This window comes from Nicotiana tomentosiformis, chromosome 10 (genome assembly GCF_000390325.3).
Source record: "Nicotiana tomentosiformis chromosome 10, ASM39032v3, whole genome shotgun sequence".
NCBI classification, from domain to species: Eukaryota; Viridiplantae; Streptophyta; class Magnoliopsida; order Solanales; family Solanaceae; genus Nicotiana; species Nicotiana tomentosiformis.
This window is the reverse complement of record NC_090821.1, coordinates 53,516,071-53,535,684: the sequence shown is the minus strand read 5'-3', so window position 1 is coordinate 53,535,684 and position 19,614 is coordinate 53,516,071. Positions and strand designations below refer to the sequence as shown.

Here is a 19,614-nt window from a genome sequence, read left to right as displayed (position 1 = left end):
TATTTTGTGTAGGGTCCTGTTCGGACATTGTAAACATTCTTGTATATATATAAAGATCTTTTCGTTTCCCGATTTACCTCTGTTTTATTCTCTGCCTTGTGAAGATTTTGTTTCATTCATACCTTATGAAGGCTTTAGGTAATTTGATCAAATTTGGACCTTGTAGCCTTTATAACCTAGTGAGTGCTTGCTCAAACTTGAAATAAGGTAGCTCGTAGGCTTAGTAGTCGAGTGAGTGATTTGAACTCGAAGTAATGTAGCCCGTAGGCTTAATGGTCGAGTGAATGATTGCTCGAACTCGAAATGATATAGCCTGTAGGCTTATTAGTCGAGTGAGTGATTCGAACTCGAAGTAATGTTGCCCGTAGGCTTAATAGTCGAGAGAGTGATTCGAACTCGAAGTAATGTAGACCGTAGGCTTAATGGTTGAGTGAGTGATTGCTCGAACTTGAAATGATGTAGCCCGCGGGCTTATTAGTCGAGTGAGTGATTCAAACTCGAAGTAATGTAGCACGTAGGCTTAATGTTCGAGTGAGTGATTACTCAAACTCGAAATAAGAGTAGCCAATTCGCTTAGTAGTCAAGTGAGTGATTCGAAATCGAAGTAATGTAGACCGTAGGCTTAATTGTCGAGTGAGTGATTGCTCGAACTCGAAATAATGTAGCCCGTAGGCTTAATGGTCGAGTGAGTGATTGCTCAAACTCGAAATAAGAGTAGCCCGTAGGCTTATTAGTCGAGTGAGTGATTCGAACTAGAAGTAATGTAGCTCATAGGCTTAATGGTCGAGTGAGTGATTGCTCGAACTCGAAATAAGAGTAGCCCGTAGGCTTATTAGTCGAGTGAGTGATTCGAACTCAAAGTAATATATCTTGTAGGCTTAATGGTCGAGTGAGTGCTTTGCTCGAACTCGAAGAAAGGTAGCCCGTAGGCTTTATAGTCGAGTGAGTGATTCGAACTCGAAGTAGTGTAGTACGTCGGCTTAATGGTCGAGTGAGTGCTTTGCTCAAACTTGAAGAAAGGTAGCCCGTAGGCTTTATAATCGAGTGAGTTATTCGAACTCGAAGTAATGTAGCTCGTAAGCTTAATGGTCGAGTGGGTGATTGCTCGAACTCGAAATAAGAGTAGCCCGTAGGCTTAGTAGTCGAGTGAGTGATTCGAACTCGAAGTAATGTAGTCCGTAGGCTTAATGGTCGAGTGAGTGATTACTCGAACTCGAAATAAGAGTAGCATGTAGGCTTATTAGTCGAGTGAGTGTTTCGAACTCGAAGTAATGTAGCCCGCAGGCTTAATGGTCGAGTGAGTGATTGCTCGAACTCGAAATAAGAGTAGCCCGTAGGCTTAGTAGTCGAGTGAGTGATTTGAACTTGAAGTAATGTAGCCCGTAGGCTTAATGGTCGAGTGAGTGATTGCTCGAACTCGAAATAAGAGTAGCCCGTAGGCTTATTAGTCGAGTGAGTGATTCGAACTCGAAGTAATGTAGCATGTAGGCTTAATGGTCGAGTGAGTGCTTTGCTCGAACTCGAAGAAAGGAAGCCCGTAGGCTTTATAGTCGAGTGAGTGATTGCTCGAACTCGAAATGGTGTAGCCCGTAGGATTATTAGTCGAGTGAGTGATTCGAACTCGAAGTAATGTAGCACGTAGGCTTAATGGTCGAGTGAGTGATTGCTCGAACTCGAAATAAGAGTAGCCCGTAGGCTTATTAGTCGAGTGAGCGATTCGAACTCGAGGTAATGTAGCCCGTAGGCTTAATGGTCAAGTGAGTGCTTTGCTCGAACTCGAAGAAAAGTAGCCCGCAGGTTTTATAGTCGAGTGAGTACTTGCTCGAACTCGAAGTAGTGTAGCCCGTAGGCTTAGTGGGACTTGATCTCGCTGATTTTTCGATTGGCAGTCCCCGATTTATGGGGTAATAGTCGGCCCTTAAGCCTGCTTGCAAAATAGATCACAAAATAGAGGATGGATTCTGAGATATCGGTAAGAAATTCTCTTTATGTCATTATACATGTGTTTATGTTCTGTACCGGGGATCGAGCAAACTACATGAGCATGGTTCGTTTTGACCATTTGGCTCTTACAACTTTTCCTATCGAAACCCTGTTGTTATGAAGTAAATTTCTTGCATCGAACTTGATATATTTGAGGGTAATGCCCCTCCAATATTCGAGGTTGATTGTAAGGAGGCCTCAGATACTATTGAATTGTTCTAAGTTAGCACAATCAATGGTTACCTCATTAAAAACCTTGCCGAAAAACCCTTTTGGGATAAAACTGGTCTAAGGGAAAAAGAGTACAACGCGTGCTTTCACACCTAAGGCTTCATGTTGAATGATCCATCCTTGTTCCTGATCGAACTCCTGCAAGGGTTAGTTTCAAAATATAAACGAACATGGGAGGGTCGTACCTTAGCAGTAGTATCGTTTTAGGTGCGACGCGTTCCAATTTCTTGGTAGTTGTTTGTCGTTCATAATACCAAGCTTGTAGGATCCTTTACCGACGTTTTCGAGTACCTGATACGGCCCTTCCCAGTTTAGACCCAGCTTTCCTTCATTCGGATTTCGGGTGCTGAGGTTGACTTTCCTTAGCACTAGGTCCCGATTTTAAAATGACGAAGATTGGTTCTTCGATAATAGTATCTTTCGATCCGCTGCTTTTGGGCGGCCAATCGGACGAGAATGGCTTCTCATTTTTCATCCAATAATTTGAGGCTAGTATTCATAGCCTCGTGATTTGACTCTTCTGTTGTATATCGAAACCTGGCACTGGGTTCTTCGACTTCGACTGGAATCAAGGCTTCAGAGCCATATACTAAGGAGAATTAGGTTGCCCCCGTACTGGACTTTGATGTTGTTCGATACGCCCAAAGAACTTCGGGTAGGATTTCTCTCCATTTTCCCTTAGCGTCGTTCAACCTTTTCTTTAGATTTTGAATGATATTTTTGTTCGTCGATTCGGCCTATCCGTTCCCACTAGGGTGATACGGTGTTGATAATATCCTTTTTATCTTGTGGTCTTCGAGGAATTTTATCACTTTGCTGCCGATAAATTATTTTCCATTGTCACACACTATTTCGGCGGGTATCCCAAATCGACATACGATATGATCCCAGATGAAGTCTATAACCTCTTTCTCTCTTACTTTCTCAAACGCATGTGCTTCAACCCATTTAGATAAATAGTCAGTCATAAATAAAATGAACTTAGCTTTACCTGGGGCCGATGGCAGAGGGCCGACGATATCCATTCCTCATTTCATGAATTGCCATGGGGATAGGAGTGAGTGAAGTTGCTCCCCGGGCTCATGGATCATCGGTGCAAACCTTTGACATTTGTCTCATTTTCGAACAAACTCCTTTGCATCTTTGTCCATATCGATCCAATAATATCCTGCTCTGATTATTTTTCAGACTAATGAATCGATACCGGAATAATTTCCACAAGTACCCTCTTCAATCTCACGTAGGACGTAGTCGTTGTCTCCTAGTCCTAATCATATTGCCAATGTCCCATCGAATGTCCATCAGTATAATGTTCCATCTGCAGTCAATGTGAACCGAGCAGCTTTGGTTTGTAGGGCCCTCGAATTTTTAGGGTCCGATGGGAGCTTTCCGTTTTCCAAGTATTCAATATACTTATTTTTCCAATACCAGGTTAAGCTTGTAGAGTTTATCTTGGCATAACCTTCCTCGATCACAGATCTCGAGAGGTTAACGACAGTCCCCGAGCTGATCTCATCTTTCCCGACCGATGACCCCAAATTTGCAAGTGCATCGGCCTCACTGTTTTGTTCTTGAGGTACATGTTGTAAGGTTCATTCTTTGAAACGGTGTAAAGTTACCTATAGTTTGTCCAAATACCTTTGCATTCTATCCTCTCGAACATCAAAGGTTTTGTTTACTTGATTCACCACCAGCAAAGAGTCATACTTGGCTTCAATGACTTATGCTCCTAAGCTTTTAGCTAGCTCGAGACATGCAATCATGGCCTCATACTCGGCCTCGTTGTTAGTCAACCTAGTAGTTTTGATAGATTGCCTAATAGTGTTACCCGTGGGCGGCTTTAAAATGATGCCTAGCCCGGACCCCTTCACGTTCGAATCCCCGCCCGTGAAAAGAGTCCATACCCCCGATGATGTACCCGATTTCAATAAGAGTTCTTTTTCAACTTCGGGTACGAAGGTTGGCGTGAAATCGGCCACGAAGTCCACTAAAATTTGAGACTTGATGGTCGTCCGGGGTTGATATTCGATATCGTACCCACTGTGTTCAACGGCCCATTTGACCAATCGGCCTGATAGTTCGGGCTTGCGTAAAATGTTACGAAGTGGATAAGTGGTTAATACGCATATGGGATGACATTGAGAGTATGGTCTTTACTTTCTAGAGGCGCTTATCAGTGCTAGTGCCAATTTCTCTAAGTGTGGATATCTAATTTTTGCTTCCCCTAAGGTTCGACTTACAAAATAAACGGGAAATTACGTACCTTGCTCTTCTCGAACTAGGATACCACTTACTGCTATTTCTGATAGCGCCAAGTACAAGTAAAGTTTCTAATATGCCTTCGGAGTGTGAAGCATCGGTGGACTCGATAGGTATTGCTTCAATTCCTCTAATGCATGTTGGCATTCCGGGGTCCAGGCGAAATCGTTCTTCTTTTTGAGTAGAGAGAAAAATTTGTGACTTGGATCTGACGACCTTGAAATGAATCGGCCTAAGGAAGAAATCCGTCCCGTTAGCCTCTGCACGGCTTTTACATTGTCCACAACGGCGATGTCTTCGATGGCCCTGATTTTATCGAGGTTGATCTCGATCCCCCGATTCAATACCATGAAGCCAAGGAACTTGCCTGAACCGACCCCGAAAGCACATTTCTCGGGGTTGAGCTTCATGTTTTATTTCCTTAAGATTTTGAATGTTTCCTGTAAATGAGTTAAATGGTCCTCTACGCGCAGGGACTTAACTAGCACGTCATCAATATAAACTTCCATCGATTTACCTATTTGCTCTTCGAATATTTTATTTACTAGGCGTCGGTAAGTAGCTCCTGTATTTTTTAGCCCGAAGGGCATTACATTATAACAATATGTTACATACTTGGTGATAAATGAAGTTTTTTCTCGGTTTTCCGGGTTCATTTGGATTTGATTATACCCGAAATAGGCATCGAGAAAAGTAAGGATCTCGTGGTCATCTATGGCATCGATCATGCGATCGATGTTGGGCAGCGGAAAAGAATATTTGGGGCACGCCTTGTTTAAATCCTTATAATCTACACACATTCTAAGTTTGTTCCCTTTTTTAGGGACTACAACTACATTGGCTAACCATTCTGGGTATTTCACCTCCCGAATGGACCCTATTTTGAGAAGTTTAGTTACCTCGTCCTTTATGAATGCGTGCTTTATCTCGGACTGGAGTCTTCTCTTTTGCTTCACCGGTTTGAACCTAGGGTCCAGGCTTAGCCTATGCGTCATTATATCCGGTAAGATCCCTATTATATCTAAATGGGACCAAGCAAAATAATCTATGTTATTGATAAGAAATTGAATAAGCCTTTTTCGGAGTTCGGGGGTTAATCCTGTTCCCAGGTATACCTTTTATTCGGGCAAATGCTCTATCAGTATGATTTGCTCTATTTCTTCAATCGTTGATTGGTAGCGTCGGAATCATCGGGGACCACGAAGGATCGAGGGATCCTTTGATCATCATCTTCGTCAATCTTTTGATTTTCTAGTTGGCTTGAAGCTGATGTCTGTGATTGCTATTTGGCATCTCATTCCCCTTTTGAGTCCGACCCCTTTTGTTGACGATGGTAAGGATATCGGAATTGCTTCTCGCCTTTGGTGGTTTCACATGCCACATTGAATCCATTTAGAACCAGGGTCACAGGTACGATCTGGTCCTGTAGACCGAGCTGTCCTACAACCTTTGATCTAATAATGTTGGCCAAGCTACCCGGATCAATTAACACACGCTTAACTTTAGTTTTATTCATAAGTACGGATATTACCAGTGCGTCGTTGTGAGGTTGCATGACTCATTCTACATCTTCATCATTAAAGGACAAGGTTCCTATGGGTGCGTAATCCTGAGTTCGAGGTCGCTTTTCTCTCATAGCCGATGTCTTAGTGCGTTTAAGCACCGGCCCCTGAGGGGTATCGACGCCACCGATGATCATGTGGATGATGTTCTGTGGTTCTTCCTGTTCGTTTTTTTTTTTACCGAAATCCCCATTTTTGAAATGTGTTTTGGCCCTATCGCTTAAATATTCTTGAAGGTGCCCTTTATTGAATAACCGGGCTACCTCATCTCTAAGTTGCCTGCAATCTTCCGTTCTGTGGCCATGGGTGCCATGATATTCGCACATTTGATTGGGGTTCCTCTGGGCAGGATCGGTCTACATGGGTCGAGGCCATTTAGTGTCTTTGATGCGTCCGATAGCCGACACGATAGCGGATGTATCGATGCTGAAGTTATACTCCGATAACCATGGTGCTTCCTTAGGTCTGGTAGGCCTGTCGAACCCACTTCTGTTCATCAGTCCCCGAGACCCTTGACCTCGATCACTCATTTTATTGCCTTGTCCGAGGTTACATCTCGATTTATTTTTCATGTGGTTTCCACTATATGGTCGGCTGATCGGACCTTGTTCTCGATTGATGTCCCTTCTAGCACCGGGTTCAGAACCCAACTGATCGTCTTCGACTCTAATTTCCGACCGGTACCAATTATTCACGTCGGCCCAAGTAATAGTTAAATAGTCGATCAGGTTATGCTTCAACCCTCGTGAAGCCGTCGAACTTCATTCGTTCAAATCTTGAGTGAAAGCCTGAACAGCCCAATCGTCTGTGACTGGTGGCAGATCCATTCGTTCCATTTGAAAACGAGATACGAACTCCCTTAGCATATCGTTATTCTTTTGTCTTACCTTGAATAGGTCCGACTTCCTGGTCTCGGCCTTTATGGCCCCGGCGTGCGCTTTTACGAAGGAATCTGCAAGCATAGCAAAAGAATCGATAGAATTAGATGGTAAATTATGATACCATATCATTTCTCCCTTTGATAGGGTTTCACCGAATTTCTTCAATAATAAGGATTCGATTTCATCGTCCTCTAGGGCGTTCCCTTTAATAGCACATGTATAAGAGGTGACATGTTCGTTGGGGTTGGTAGTTCCGTTATATTTAGGAATCTCGGGCATGCGGAATTTCTTTGGGATCGCTTCAGGAGCCGCGCTTGGGGGGGAAGGCTTTTGTACGAATTTTTTGGAATCTAAGCCCTTCAATATCGGTGGTGCCCCTAGGATCTGGTCAACCCTGGAGTTATATGTTTCTACCTTTTTGTCGTTTGCTTCGATCCTTATTTTTCCTGATTCTATTCGTTTGGTTAGTTCTTCGAAAATTTTAGCAATTTCGGGATTAGTCCCCGACTCTTGCTCATTTGACCTTACTATAGCTTGTTCCGTTCTGTGGGCGATTTTTCGAGGTGGACTGGGCTCCGGCCTGCTCGGTATCTGGGTTTGACTCTGCAACTGAGTTATTGCTGCTTGTTGAGCTTGCAATATTTCGAAAATCATACGCAAACTGACGCCGTTTTCCTCGACGTTATGGGTATCTCGAGCTGCAGATCGAGTGCCACCATGAATGCTATTTTCAGGTTCAGAATGTAGGTTTGCCTCAATGGCCACATGCGAATTAACGTCTAATGGCACTTCAACTCGAGCTCCAACGACGTCGACAAGCGGCATTCTGTCCCTGGGCGTCAAGTTGTTGTTCTCACCTTGAAGGCCAGCTTCGTTGTCGATAGGTAATGCCATTTAATTTGAGAGTTCGTCATTGTTAATTCGAAATCAAAGGCACTTCCGAAAATAAGCGTAAAATGGTGTGTTTTTACATATTCATATCAAATAATCACTATTATCCTTAGCCCCATGGTGGGCGCCAAACTGTTTACCCAAAAAACAGATAGAGTTGAATTTGTATATAGTTCTAAGGGTATGTGGTATAACTTGACACAAATCGTAAGAATAAATAGAAATATCGAGTGGCAACTGTAGAGAATGAAAAATAAACAAGGTTGGAAAGAAGATGATTAATGGATTAAGCAAGATGAATCAATCTATGAAGCTAAAAAGGATAACTCTTCAATATAGGAGTGTATGATATCCCAGTTACAATGTATGCAAAACTTGTTCTTTTACAGAAATATAGCCATCCCTTTTTATAGTAGGGGATCCTACTTTAGATATAATTAAAAATACAAAGTGGGAAACCCATGGTAAATCAGCTTTTTCCTAATTTCCGCCGAGATTCTCTCCCTTAGTGCGGCTGCAACGGCTCATCTATGAGCTCGATCCTGATCGGACTCGGTATTGGTCGATATTGGTCGGTTTCCAGCTTTAGAGTTCGATGCGGGTTTGAGGTCGATGCTGACTCGGGGCCTGGTAATGACTTGGGCTCAGTATTGGTTGGCCTCTGGCCCTTAAGCTTGATTCAATCACATCTCATCATAATTCGATTCGGACTCGAGCTCGATAATGACTTCGAGCTCGGTATTTGACATGTACCTGAAATCTGAAGCTCGTTTGTGCCATCTTCGGATCCATCTCGATTTTATGAAGACTTTCTTCGGTCCACTATGATCCCATCTCGACAAATCGTACGAAGGCCGAAATCAGTTTCGACCGTATACACAATTATAATCAAACCAAATTGAAAACGAATAAACTTATAGACCGTGACTTGAGGTTGTGTGACCTCTCCCTAATATTAGTAGCTTCAAGTGGAAAATGTAGGAATATGTAGCTATTAAATGGGGTAGAGAGAGGCCATACAATTGATACTTGCAACTCATAACCACTTGCACAAGGGATTGATTTGTATTTGTACGAGAAGTCATTGTTATTATTCAAAAATATAATAGTATGTCTCTAAGTTACTAAACTCAAGAAGCAAAGGACAGCTATTTCATTTGTTTGCTTCAAATCAGGTAGCTTTCTTTGTTAATGATGCTGATCCAAGTTTTGTGGATGAAATAGAGATGAGGGAGGTGTTAAAGAGCCATACAAGAGCACGGGCGGAGCTAGAATGACGGGAGCGGGTTCGGCCGAATCCAATAACTTTGGTTCGAAGCCTATATTTATTTTAAAAAATTCATTGAATATGTATAAATTATTTATTTAAAACTCAATAACTTAAAACGATTAGAATCGCAAACTCATAAGTTCGAAATCTTGACTCCGCATGAGCAAGAGCCCAACAGCTTAATTTAGTAATTGCTTATTCAAGAAGAGCCGCCTTAATGCTTTTGCGTAACTTAAGTACCATGAAATGTCACTTTTGGCTTCATATTAATCTATTCTAAGAACTTCTAGACCATGTGGGAATTAAGCTTAAAATTGAAACCAATTGCAATGTTCCACTAACTCAAAAAAAAATAGTTTTTGGTGTAAAGTAGTACTAACTAACCTACATCTTGAGAAGTTTGGGGCAGATCCCACATTCGTAGGGACACAGATGTCCGTATTATCGTCGTCTCGAATTAAATTTATATTTTTGTACACTTGAATAATTATCTTCATATATTTATATTTTATTTGGGTAGTGTTAATATCGGATCTGCTTCTGGTTATAACTTTAGAAGTCTAAATAAATAACATGTGATCTTGATGACCCTTTGAAATAAACGAAAAATCTATAATTTAACAAAGCTCATATATCTACCAATAAAATGAAAGAGGAAAAACGGTTTTGCTTTCCAAAACTTTCAAGTTAAATAAATATATCTCTTGAAGTTAGTTATTAGTACAAATTTTGGTAGCACGTATTTTGGGTTAGACTTTAGGACATGTCAAAAGTGACTTTTGTTCAACTTAGTTTCTGCAATTTTATGTACTTAGATATCAACAATAATAAAACCTAATTGGGCAAAATTAAAAAAATCTGATACTTTGGAGGAGACAAATGAAGTATTGACAAGTAGGGAACCAAGATTTCACACGTGTCTGGTAGTCAAACAAAATGCCACGAAAACGAAGGAAGATCAATGGCCCCACCATAAGATGCCAGACGTAGATGGGCCAAGCAACGTGGCGGGGTGTGCACGGAGAGAAACAGGAAAGTGGGCCCGTGGAGCCCAGTACGTCGCTTTCACTTTTTCTTTTACACGCCATATAGATAAGCATAAAAAATGAAGAACTAATCTAAATAATTACTGATTTAATCGCTTAAATTAAAAATAACCGTCAATTATACTCACTCCGTTTCAATTTATGTGAATTTATTTGATTGGGTACGGAGTTTAAGAAAAAAAAGAAAACTTTTGAACTTGTGGTGTAGAATGAAGCACATATATTTTGTGTGGTTATAAATCATTGCATAAAGGTAAATTGTTTCCGAATAAGAAAATAGATTATTTTTTTTAGTACGGATTAAAAAGAAAATAGGTTCAAATAAATTGAAACAAAAGAATTATAATCTATGTGTAATGTTGTATATTCAGTATATAGTTGTTAGAAAAAGTAAACTAGATCGGTATTAAACATACTGTACTGGGGGGCCAACTGACGAAGAAATTGGGGTTTGGTGACAAGACAAGGCTTTGTAGGGGGGCCTATTTTTCAGGAGAGTGGTGATGTCACACGTGTAGGGTCACTCTCATGGGACCCACTACCCATGTCTAGATGTCAGAAAAGAGAACATTTTGACAAAACAGTATATTGCCGTTTCATGTGTTCATGAGCTTCTCTCTGCCTATTTCCTAACTGACCAAAAATACGTTTGGGAATCTGATAACAATCACTAGTTATTTGCTTGGATTCTTAAAAAATATCATCTTTAAATATCTGAAACGATCAACAACATAGCTCACTAGAACTAGAAAAATGATGCTAGTGATGAATTTTTATATTACAATTTGTATGACCTTTTTTTTAAAATATGAATGTTGCAAAAAAGAAATTCATATCATTCCACTAATATTAATATCCTATACTATTCAAAATCAAATTCAATTAACTTTATTCTAATATTAAACTTTGATATTTTTCTAGTTATTACTTTACTGTTTTTATGGTACTGCTACTTAAAATGGAGTGGAAGCTCTACATATATAGCCGGTCGAATTGACTGTTTAGTATATATAGATAATATATTAATTATACCATATCTTATACATCTACATAGAGAAAGTATAACACTATAAGATTATACATCAACAACTCTCTCACGTTTTCGTTACAAGCTATACTTCAAAATTCAAACGATTCAAATATGCCACGCAAGCTTATCAAAAGTTTAAAGTTAAATGATCGGACTTGCTTCTTCAGACTCACATGTGTTACGACAAAGTTTTCTATTTAGGGGAAGAATGAAAGATTTAAATCTGACTCTTCAATGCCTCTCAGACAAAAAGGAATATAGAACCAAAAAAACTCTTCTTTTTGTAAAATTTCCAGCTTTTGCATAGTAGAACATTTCACTGGCCCAAAATCTTTTAGGAGAGGTACTCAACTCATGCTACTAGTAGAGAAGTAGTTCACTGAACAAGGCCCAAAGATGTCCCAAAACAATCAATTAATTTATCAGTTGATTCCCGCTCCCCCAAAGGATACAACCCCAACAGCAACCCACCTTCCATCTCTCAAAACAAAAGAGTAAAAAGGCTAGTAAATCTTCAATTGATCACTCTTACTTCCCATAGATGCAAAATAGTCAAATCTGATAGATATTACACTGAAAAATTCTTTTACATAAACTTTTTTCAAGGTGAAATGTACAATTGACACTAAAAATCTACAAAACTTTAGGTATAACAGTGAGGTGGGAGGTAGTGAAGTTGGCTCAGTACTGGAAAGCACATCTCAAAATTACTTTGCTACTTCAAAATACACTATTCAAAGGGGAAACAGTCACATAATTGATCTCATTATGAAGCATTTAGCTCGACAAATATGTCATAATAAGCATTTCTTCTGCCTAAATGAATCTTTCAAAAACCTCTTCACAAATGAACAGGAAAAAAGATGCTGAGCTGAGCCTTTTTCACCTTAAAGCTAACTAAGTTAATCCTTCTCTAGAAAACCAACCCTCAGTCATTGCCCCAAGACTCGACACACAAGCAACTAGAAGTACAAAGGTAGCTTGTATCAGGTCCTTGGACTTAGTTTATAGGGATGATACATATAAAAGAACATACATATAGCGGGTTGTGTGAGATTTCCATCTGCAGTAGTTTATCGGACAAAGCATCTCATCAGTATGCTCTGCTGTAAACTGTTATCCCCTGAATAATCCCCAAAACAAACTACATAATACACATACCTACAAGTTCTGTCTCTATTAGAAAGTCTATCATCATTTCTACATGGAAGACATATAGGATTCTGTAAAATGATCCAACTAAAAGCAATGCCACTGCCACAGACACAATATGGAGTAAACGATTGGTTCCGGGGTTTTAGAATTCTAAAAGGCAGCCCGATGCACTAAGCTCCCGCTATGTGCGGAGTCCGGGAAAGGGTCGAACCACAAGGATCTATTGTACGCAGCATTACCCTGCATTTCTACAAGAGGCTATTTCCACAGACTTTAGAATTCTGTTGATCTTAAGGTACTCCATCACTATCATTGCATACATAGGCATATAGAAAGTAAAGAGGAAAATACATAATCAGAAGAATTGTGTGAGACAGGTGAATTTATCCGGTTGAGGTATTCTTGATTGATCAGATGGGATGATATGATGGTGCCCAATACAAATAATAGCAATATACATGTGAAGGAAAAGTTGTAATATTGATCGATTAAAGAAAGAAAAAGACTTCTCTTTCTATTCATCGTTACTGTTTTATCCATAATGGGTTATACTGATCATCTCAAAACTTCAATAGGTGTTGATATCAGCTTGATGAGCTCAGCGTTTTTTAAGACTTCGAAGGATACTCCACATGAATGTCGAAATAATGAACAGTATTACACCGGTTATAATAGCATACTTGAGTCCAAGATTCACCAACAAGTTTACCAGAAGTCCAGCCAAGACGACACCAACAAAGTTTGCTGAAACAGCAGACCAGAAAGGCATATCGAGGACAGAAGCTATGATGGCTCCTGTCCAAGCTCCGGTTCCAGGAAATGGAACTGCCACGAAGAGCATTAAACCGAGCCATTGAAACTCTTGTACTGGACCTGCCTTCTCTTTCGCCCTCTCAAACAAAAAATCCAAAAGCTTTGATGCTGATTTGTTCGTTCCAGCAAGGAAAATTGCTAACTTCTTTAGGTAGAGTACGATAAAGGGGACGGGAACCATGTTCCTACAAATGCAGCACCAGTTCTCATCATTAGCAAAGTGAAAATGAGTTACACCACTCATATATTGATTAACACAATCGCTATAGCTTCTGAACTCTAACTAATGTAAAACAATACTCCCTAATAGACTTAGATAATTACTTAGACTTTCTTAGATATGCATACATGTAATAGTGTCCCTCACTGGTCTTAAGATTTTGAATTGTATCTGACATATACTTAGATATCAACCATATTCATTAAGTCATTGATAAAACTTCTTCTCTTTCATATTTCTCACGGACACATGGAGTCCGTTTGGATTAGCTGATTGTAAATAGCTGACAAGCTTGAAGTGCTAAAAAATATTTTTAAGTGCTGAAGCTGATTTTTTAAATAAGCATTTACGTGTTTGGATAGACGTGTTGAAACTGATAATAAGCAGTTGATATGTTTGGTAGAAAAGTGCTGATAAGTTGTTCTTTTATTAAAATGACTAAAATATCCTTAAAAACTTTACAAAAGATTATAAATTAAAATGTTTCTTTGTAAAGAAAAAGATGAACAAGGAATATGGAAGGAAAAATATTTTGTGAGTTAGAATTAAGGATAAACTAGTAAAAGCCTTGGTCAAACTAAAAGTGCTTATAAGCTAAAAAGTCATAAGTTGGGGGTGACCAACTTATGACTTGTGGCTGATTTTAGCTTATAAGCACTTTGGGTATTTACCAAACGCATAGATAAGCCAAAATGTGCTTATAAGCCAGTTTGACCAACTTATAAGCTTAGCCAAACACCCTCTATGCCCTCGAAAATGCAGCACTAGCTTGATAATTAACTGAAAATGGTCAAAATTGGATTCAACTGTCTACTACCCGGATCCGCAATAATGATTTTGAAGGCACTGGAGAATGAGCTACACTTGCATCGCAACCTTTCACTCATTTAACATTAGCATAGACAATATGGCTTCTGAAGTCTTTAACTATTGAAAGACAATTACCAATAGACATCATTTTCACAGCAACTGAAGCTCCAACTACCAGCAATTATTGACCCCCGGTGCTTTGATCTAGTGGTAAGAGCGCAACGCGTGATATGTGCATAAGGTGCACGTCACGGGTTCGAACCCTGCCGTAGATAAAAGCTTGGTATTTAAGAGGGGAAAGGTAGAGGGTTAGACCCACTATCCACCCAATTTCGAACTGTGCTCCACTAACCCTCAGATATATCTTGGTTATCAATAAAAACCACCAGCAATTAATGACTAGATGATGGTTTCTTTAGACATTTCCCTTCAAGAATTTAATTATCAGTAGCTAAAATTCAAGTTACAGCACAATAACAACAACTCAGTATAATCTCACTAGTGGGGTCTGGGAAGGATAGTGTGTACGCAGACCTTACCCGACCTTGGGATAGAGAGGTTGTTTCCGATAAACCCTCGGCTCCCTCCCTCCAAGAACTCACCACCTTGCTGTTGGGTTGACTCGAACTCACAACCTCTTGTTTGGAAGTAAAGGGTGCTCACCACTAGAGCAACTCACTCTTGTCAGTTACAGCACAACAATGCACCTTTTTTAACGCCTATCAATGGTATTCAAAATGCAGAACAGCAAGCAAAATTACTCCTAAAAATGAAACAAGACATTCAATTCAAGGACTTAAAATCAGGACAGTGAAGCCAATGTGCAATCTTTCTTTCAAATTACCGCCTTATTAAGCTGCAGATTTAGGGCCTGAAAAAGAGAATGTAAAACTTACCCAAGAATGGATAAGACAGTCAATGCAATAGGGTTGAGTTGCAACCAATAACCAACAGGAATAGCCCCACGAAGCTCAATAACAGGAAGTGTAGCCAAAGCAAACACAACAGCTTCATCTGGCCAGCCTAAACTTCTCAAAGCAGTAGCAACTTTTACACCAAAGCCCGAAGCCCGAATAGAGTCAGCAGCAGCAGTAGCAGCTTTTGCATTCCCTGAAACTGCAAATAAACCAATAGATACAGAGGCCCATAACAACACCCACAACAGGAATTTCAATGGTTTTTCCTCAGTAGCCAGTAAAGACTCTTCCTTTTCAATTGCCTCAAGAAAACTATCAGAACAAGAAGCTCTTTTTACCCTTTGAATATGACCCAAATGGTTAGAAGTTTGAGTCTTTAAGTGAATTTTTTCCTTCTGATGCAAGAAAGATTGAATATTGGGGAGTAAAGTTTGAGTCTTTAAGTGAAATTGTCTGTTTTTGTGCAAGAAAGATTGAATCTTGGGGAATGAGAAAGAGGGGTAAGACTTTCTGTAAGAGAAAGTTAATAACTGGGGAGAGTGGGATAAAGAAGTGGCCATTTGGTGTAAGAGAAAATGTACTGAAGAATACAGAGAAATACAGCTTACGTGTTTGAGCTTAGAACACTATTAAGGTACATTTTCATGGTTAACAATGAACAGAATGAGGAGCTTTTAGGTTGGGATTTGTGAAAGGCTTAATAAACTGATAGTAAGGAGAAGTCTATAGCATTTTGGATTTGTTTTTTAGTAGGGTTTTTGGAGATTGAGTGGATTTTTCATTTTGGGATGGCCGGATAAAGCATAGGAAACTACGTTAGGGAGGAGCAGACGAAGTTTTTAATTTTTCTACATTAATTGGTCAATTTTCATTCACTAAACTATGAGATAATTTTAAGGCTAAACTAGAAAATTTTATAAACCCATTGGTTAATAAAGTAGGCGATATAGCGTTAAAAAAAATTATAAAAAAATAAAGTAGGTGATATAGCGTATAAAATAAAATAAAGTAGCTGATAATATTGGAGGCTAAAGTTTAAATTCACGGATAAAATATGTTTTGTGATCTTTTTACCTTGATATACAAAATTACTGGTGGAAGAAAAATCCAAGTTACACAAACTAATCTAAACACGTTTGTTAATTACAAAAAAAAAAAAAAAAAAAAAAGAATCAATAATCTCTATAAACAGATGCGGACGCACAGCAAAGGAGAGAGGTAAATAGGTAATCGACAAGCAAAAGCTTCATATATACTTGCTAATATTTTCAATTAGATATTTGCATAAACGCTCGGATCAATCTTTATATAGTGATAACTTTATATTAAATGTTACAGTGCCTTGAGACAGCAAAATCTTGCGTCCGCCTCTATCTATAAGTTTGACTTACAGCATATATATATATATATATATATATATATATCACTAACATATATTTTCTACAGACTTGCTAAAACAGATCTGGTGGTTGGTCCAAATAGTTATGGGAGATTCCTATTACTTGATTTCTTTTACTCTTTTAAGTATTCCCTATAATCTATAATTTGTATAGATTAAAATCTGCCCCCAAGGGAATTTAGCATGAAATGGTGTTACGGAAAATGATGTGGCCGAGGTCGACTAGTAAACAATGGGGCTCGTGGCCAGGCGGTCAATAACGGTCGAGGTCAAGTATCAAGAACAGTACTAACGGCTAGTTTTTGTAATAAGATATTTAAGAGAATATTTTATTGAATATTCTCTATACTTGTCCTTTTAGGATTGATTGGGGACATGTCCCATATAAATAGAAAAAGAGATGGGGAGGGTAATTCTCATTTTGATAAGAACACTTTTGGAGAAGAAGACCTTTTTATAAAGATTCTCGTTCATATTATTCCACACGTTTCCATCAGATCCAAGGATTGTTCATACAAATCTTGGATCTATCTTACATTCACCGTTGTCAGGCAGAATATTGTCTTTGTCCACTCATTATCGGGTGAATCATTCTCCTTATTTACATAAATGTCATTGATTGACATTTATCGCTAGATATGTCTCATTTAATGTTCTAGTGGTAAGGAAATTTCATATTTATTGTCATTAATCATATACAAACTCTATCTCTCTAATCGTGCATCCTTGTGCTTAATATCTAAAGTTATTATCCTTAACTAGGTTTAACCTTTCATTATATAAATTTAACAGTTTAACCTGAGATTATATTTCTTGGTCAAACAATTTGGCGGCGTCTGTGGGAATTTTCTAGTCAAATTTTTAGTTTCTTCTAGATCTATAACTAGCACGGTTTTAAAAAAAAAAAAAAAAAAGCGAAACTCTTTTTTCCTTGTACACACAGATCTGACATGGCAGATAATGGAGAAGAAAGAATGAAGGTAGTGGCCGACCTCACCACCAACCTCTTGAACACCATAAATGAGGTTTTTGAAACAGAATGCGAGGATATAACGCCTAACGCCTCCCCCAAGCGAGATGGGTCGCCCCTCCCTCACGGCAGTATCGTAACATCCCGCGGTAAAGGAGCTTCCACGTCCACGATGGAAGAGGTGTCATCAGCAGTGAAAAAACTACTTGAGGCATGGCTAACTAACACGCTAACCGACATCTTCGACAAACACGCCCAGGAGACAGCTAGAGAAAACGCAAGGACTTGCATTACACTGACAATGGTCGAGCAGCGCATCCCTCTCCCTCCAGTAACAGGGATCACTCACAATGTTAATAATGCAGGTGACGACACCCTCACAGCCATTCTAAAAAAGATGGAAGAAATGAAAAATGAGAACAAAGTGCTTCGGGACCAAATGAGAGATCACCGAGAAAGAGTCTACAAAATACCGGGTGCCCCAAAACTCTTGCCAAAAAGAGATGCTGGTCGGTTCATCGAGCAACCATACATTGATGAAGCTGCCCCACATACCATACCTAAGACCTTCAAGATGCCGCCTTATCTGAAAATATATGACAGTACGACCGACCCCGAAGATCATGTGACTCACTATGTCACTGCTGTAAAAGGCAATGATCTCTCCAAAGAACAAGTATCCACCATCTTGTTGAAGAAGTTCGGCGAGACCCTCACCGGAGGAACATTAACTTCGTATTCACAACTGCACACGCGTTCCATCGAAACATTCGAAGAGATAGCCGGCAAGTTCATAACGGCCCATGCTGGGACTAAAAAGGCGGAGGCAAGAGTGAGCAAAATATTTTCCATCAAACAATCGCCTGGAGAAGGATTGAGGGACTTCCTTGCTCAATTCAACCGAGTAAGGATGACCTTACCAAATGTATTGGAAGGAATGGCTGTAGCAGCTTTCCAAAATGGGCTGAACAGGAATGGCTCAAGGGTGACAAGAAAATTATTAAGTCGGCTTGTGAAATATCCTTCAACCACTTGGGATGAAATACACAACGCCTATTGTGTCGAGGTCCGTGCAGATGAGGATGACCTGAATGGGCCAACTCATCGGTTGACCTCGGTACAGGCCGAATCCAGGAAGGATAGAAGAAATGATGTCAGGAGGGATCTCGCAGCTCCATGACCCAATCGAGAAAGACACCAGTCGTATATCAGAAACTCCATCATGCCCCCCTCCCGCCACGAAGAGGGCCCATATAGACCAAGGACAGGGACTCACCGGAACGAGAGAGGTATGCCCCATTTGTTATCCGCTCATAATTTTTGTGTGTCACCCTCAGAAATAGTCTATGCATTGGAGAAGCTCGAACCAAAGGTAAAGTGGCCACAAAAGATGAGGTCATACCCAAGCACTATAAAGTTAGATGCCATCTCCGAGTTCCACCAAGAGCGAGGTCACAAAACTGAGGATTGCATCGCCCTAAGGCAAGAGGTCGTAAACATGCTTCGCTAAGTACACCTCAAAGAATTGTTGAGCGACCAGGTGAGGACCAGCTTTGCCCGAGGATGCGAACAACACCAGGGACTGCCGAAACCACCATCACCGATCCACACCATTCAAATGATCATTGGGGGCAGCGATGACGCTTCGGTCAACAGTGTAAAGTTCACCACAAGCTCAAACGGTCGATCACTCACAAACGGTATGATGAACTCGAAGAAAGTATCATCTCGATAAGTCAGATACCCACAGTTTGGTTTTACCTCACTATGATGCCCTTGTTACCAATTTATGAATATTAGATACAGATGTGAGATGCATTATGGTGGATGATGGGAGCGGCCCATGCATTATCCACCCTCGAGTACTTGCACAAATGAAACTCGAGGATAAGATAGTGACGTGCTGCATCACGCTAACATGTTTTAACAATGCAGTTGAACGAACATCTGGAGAAATCACACTCTCCGTCCTGGTCGGCGGCGTCACTCTGGAAACCACATTCCACATCATGGACTAGGACACGGTGTACAACACCATAATAGGCTGATCCTGGATACACGCCATGAGGGTTATCCCCTCAAGCTTGTACCAGGTTATCAAATTTCCAATCCCATAGGGAATATTCAGTGTACGAGGAGAACAACACACATCTCGAGAATGCTACCGCATCGCCCTG

General features: G+C 40.0%; 1 protein-coding gene across 1 annotated transcript; it reads right to left on the bottom strand.

Annotated features, from left to right (window-relative positions):
* Positions 1–12,690: 12,690 nt before the first annotated feature.
* On the bottom strand, positions 12,691–15,886 carry LOC104104275 (uncharacterized). Its single transcript, XM_009612318.4, has 2 exons — positions 15,048–15,886; positions 12,691–13,306 (listed from the first exon to the last, which is right to left on the bottom strand). The coding sequence occupies exons 1-2, from the start codon at positions 15,626–15,628 to the stop codon at positions 12,907–12,909; spliced, it is 981 nt and encodes a 326-aa protein (XP_009610613.1). The 5' UTR covers positions 15,629–15,886; the 3' UTR covers positions 12,691–12,906.
* Between the last annotated feature and the right edge of the window lie 3,728 nt (positions 15,887–19,614).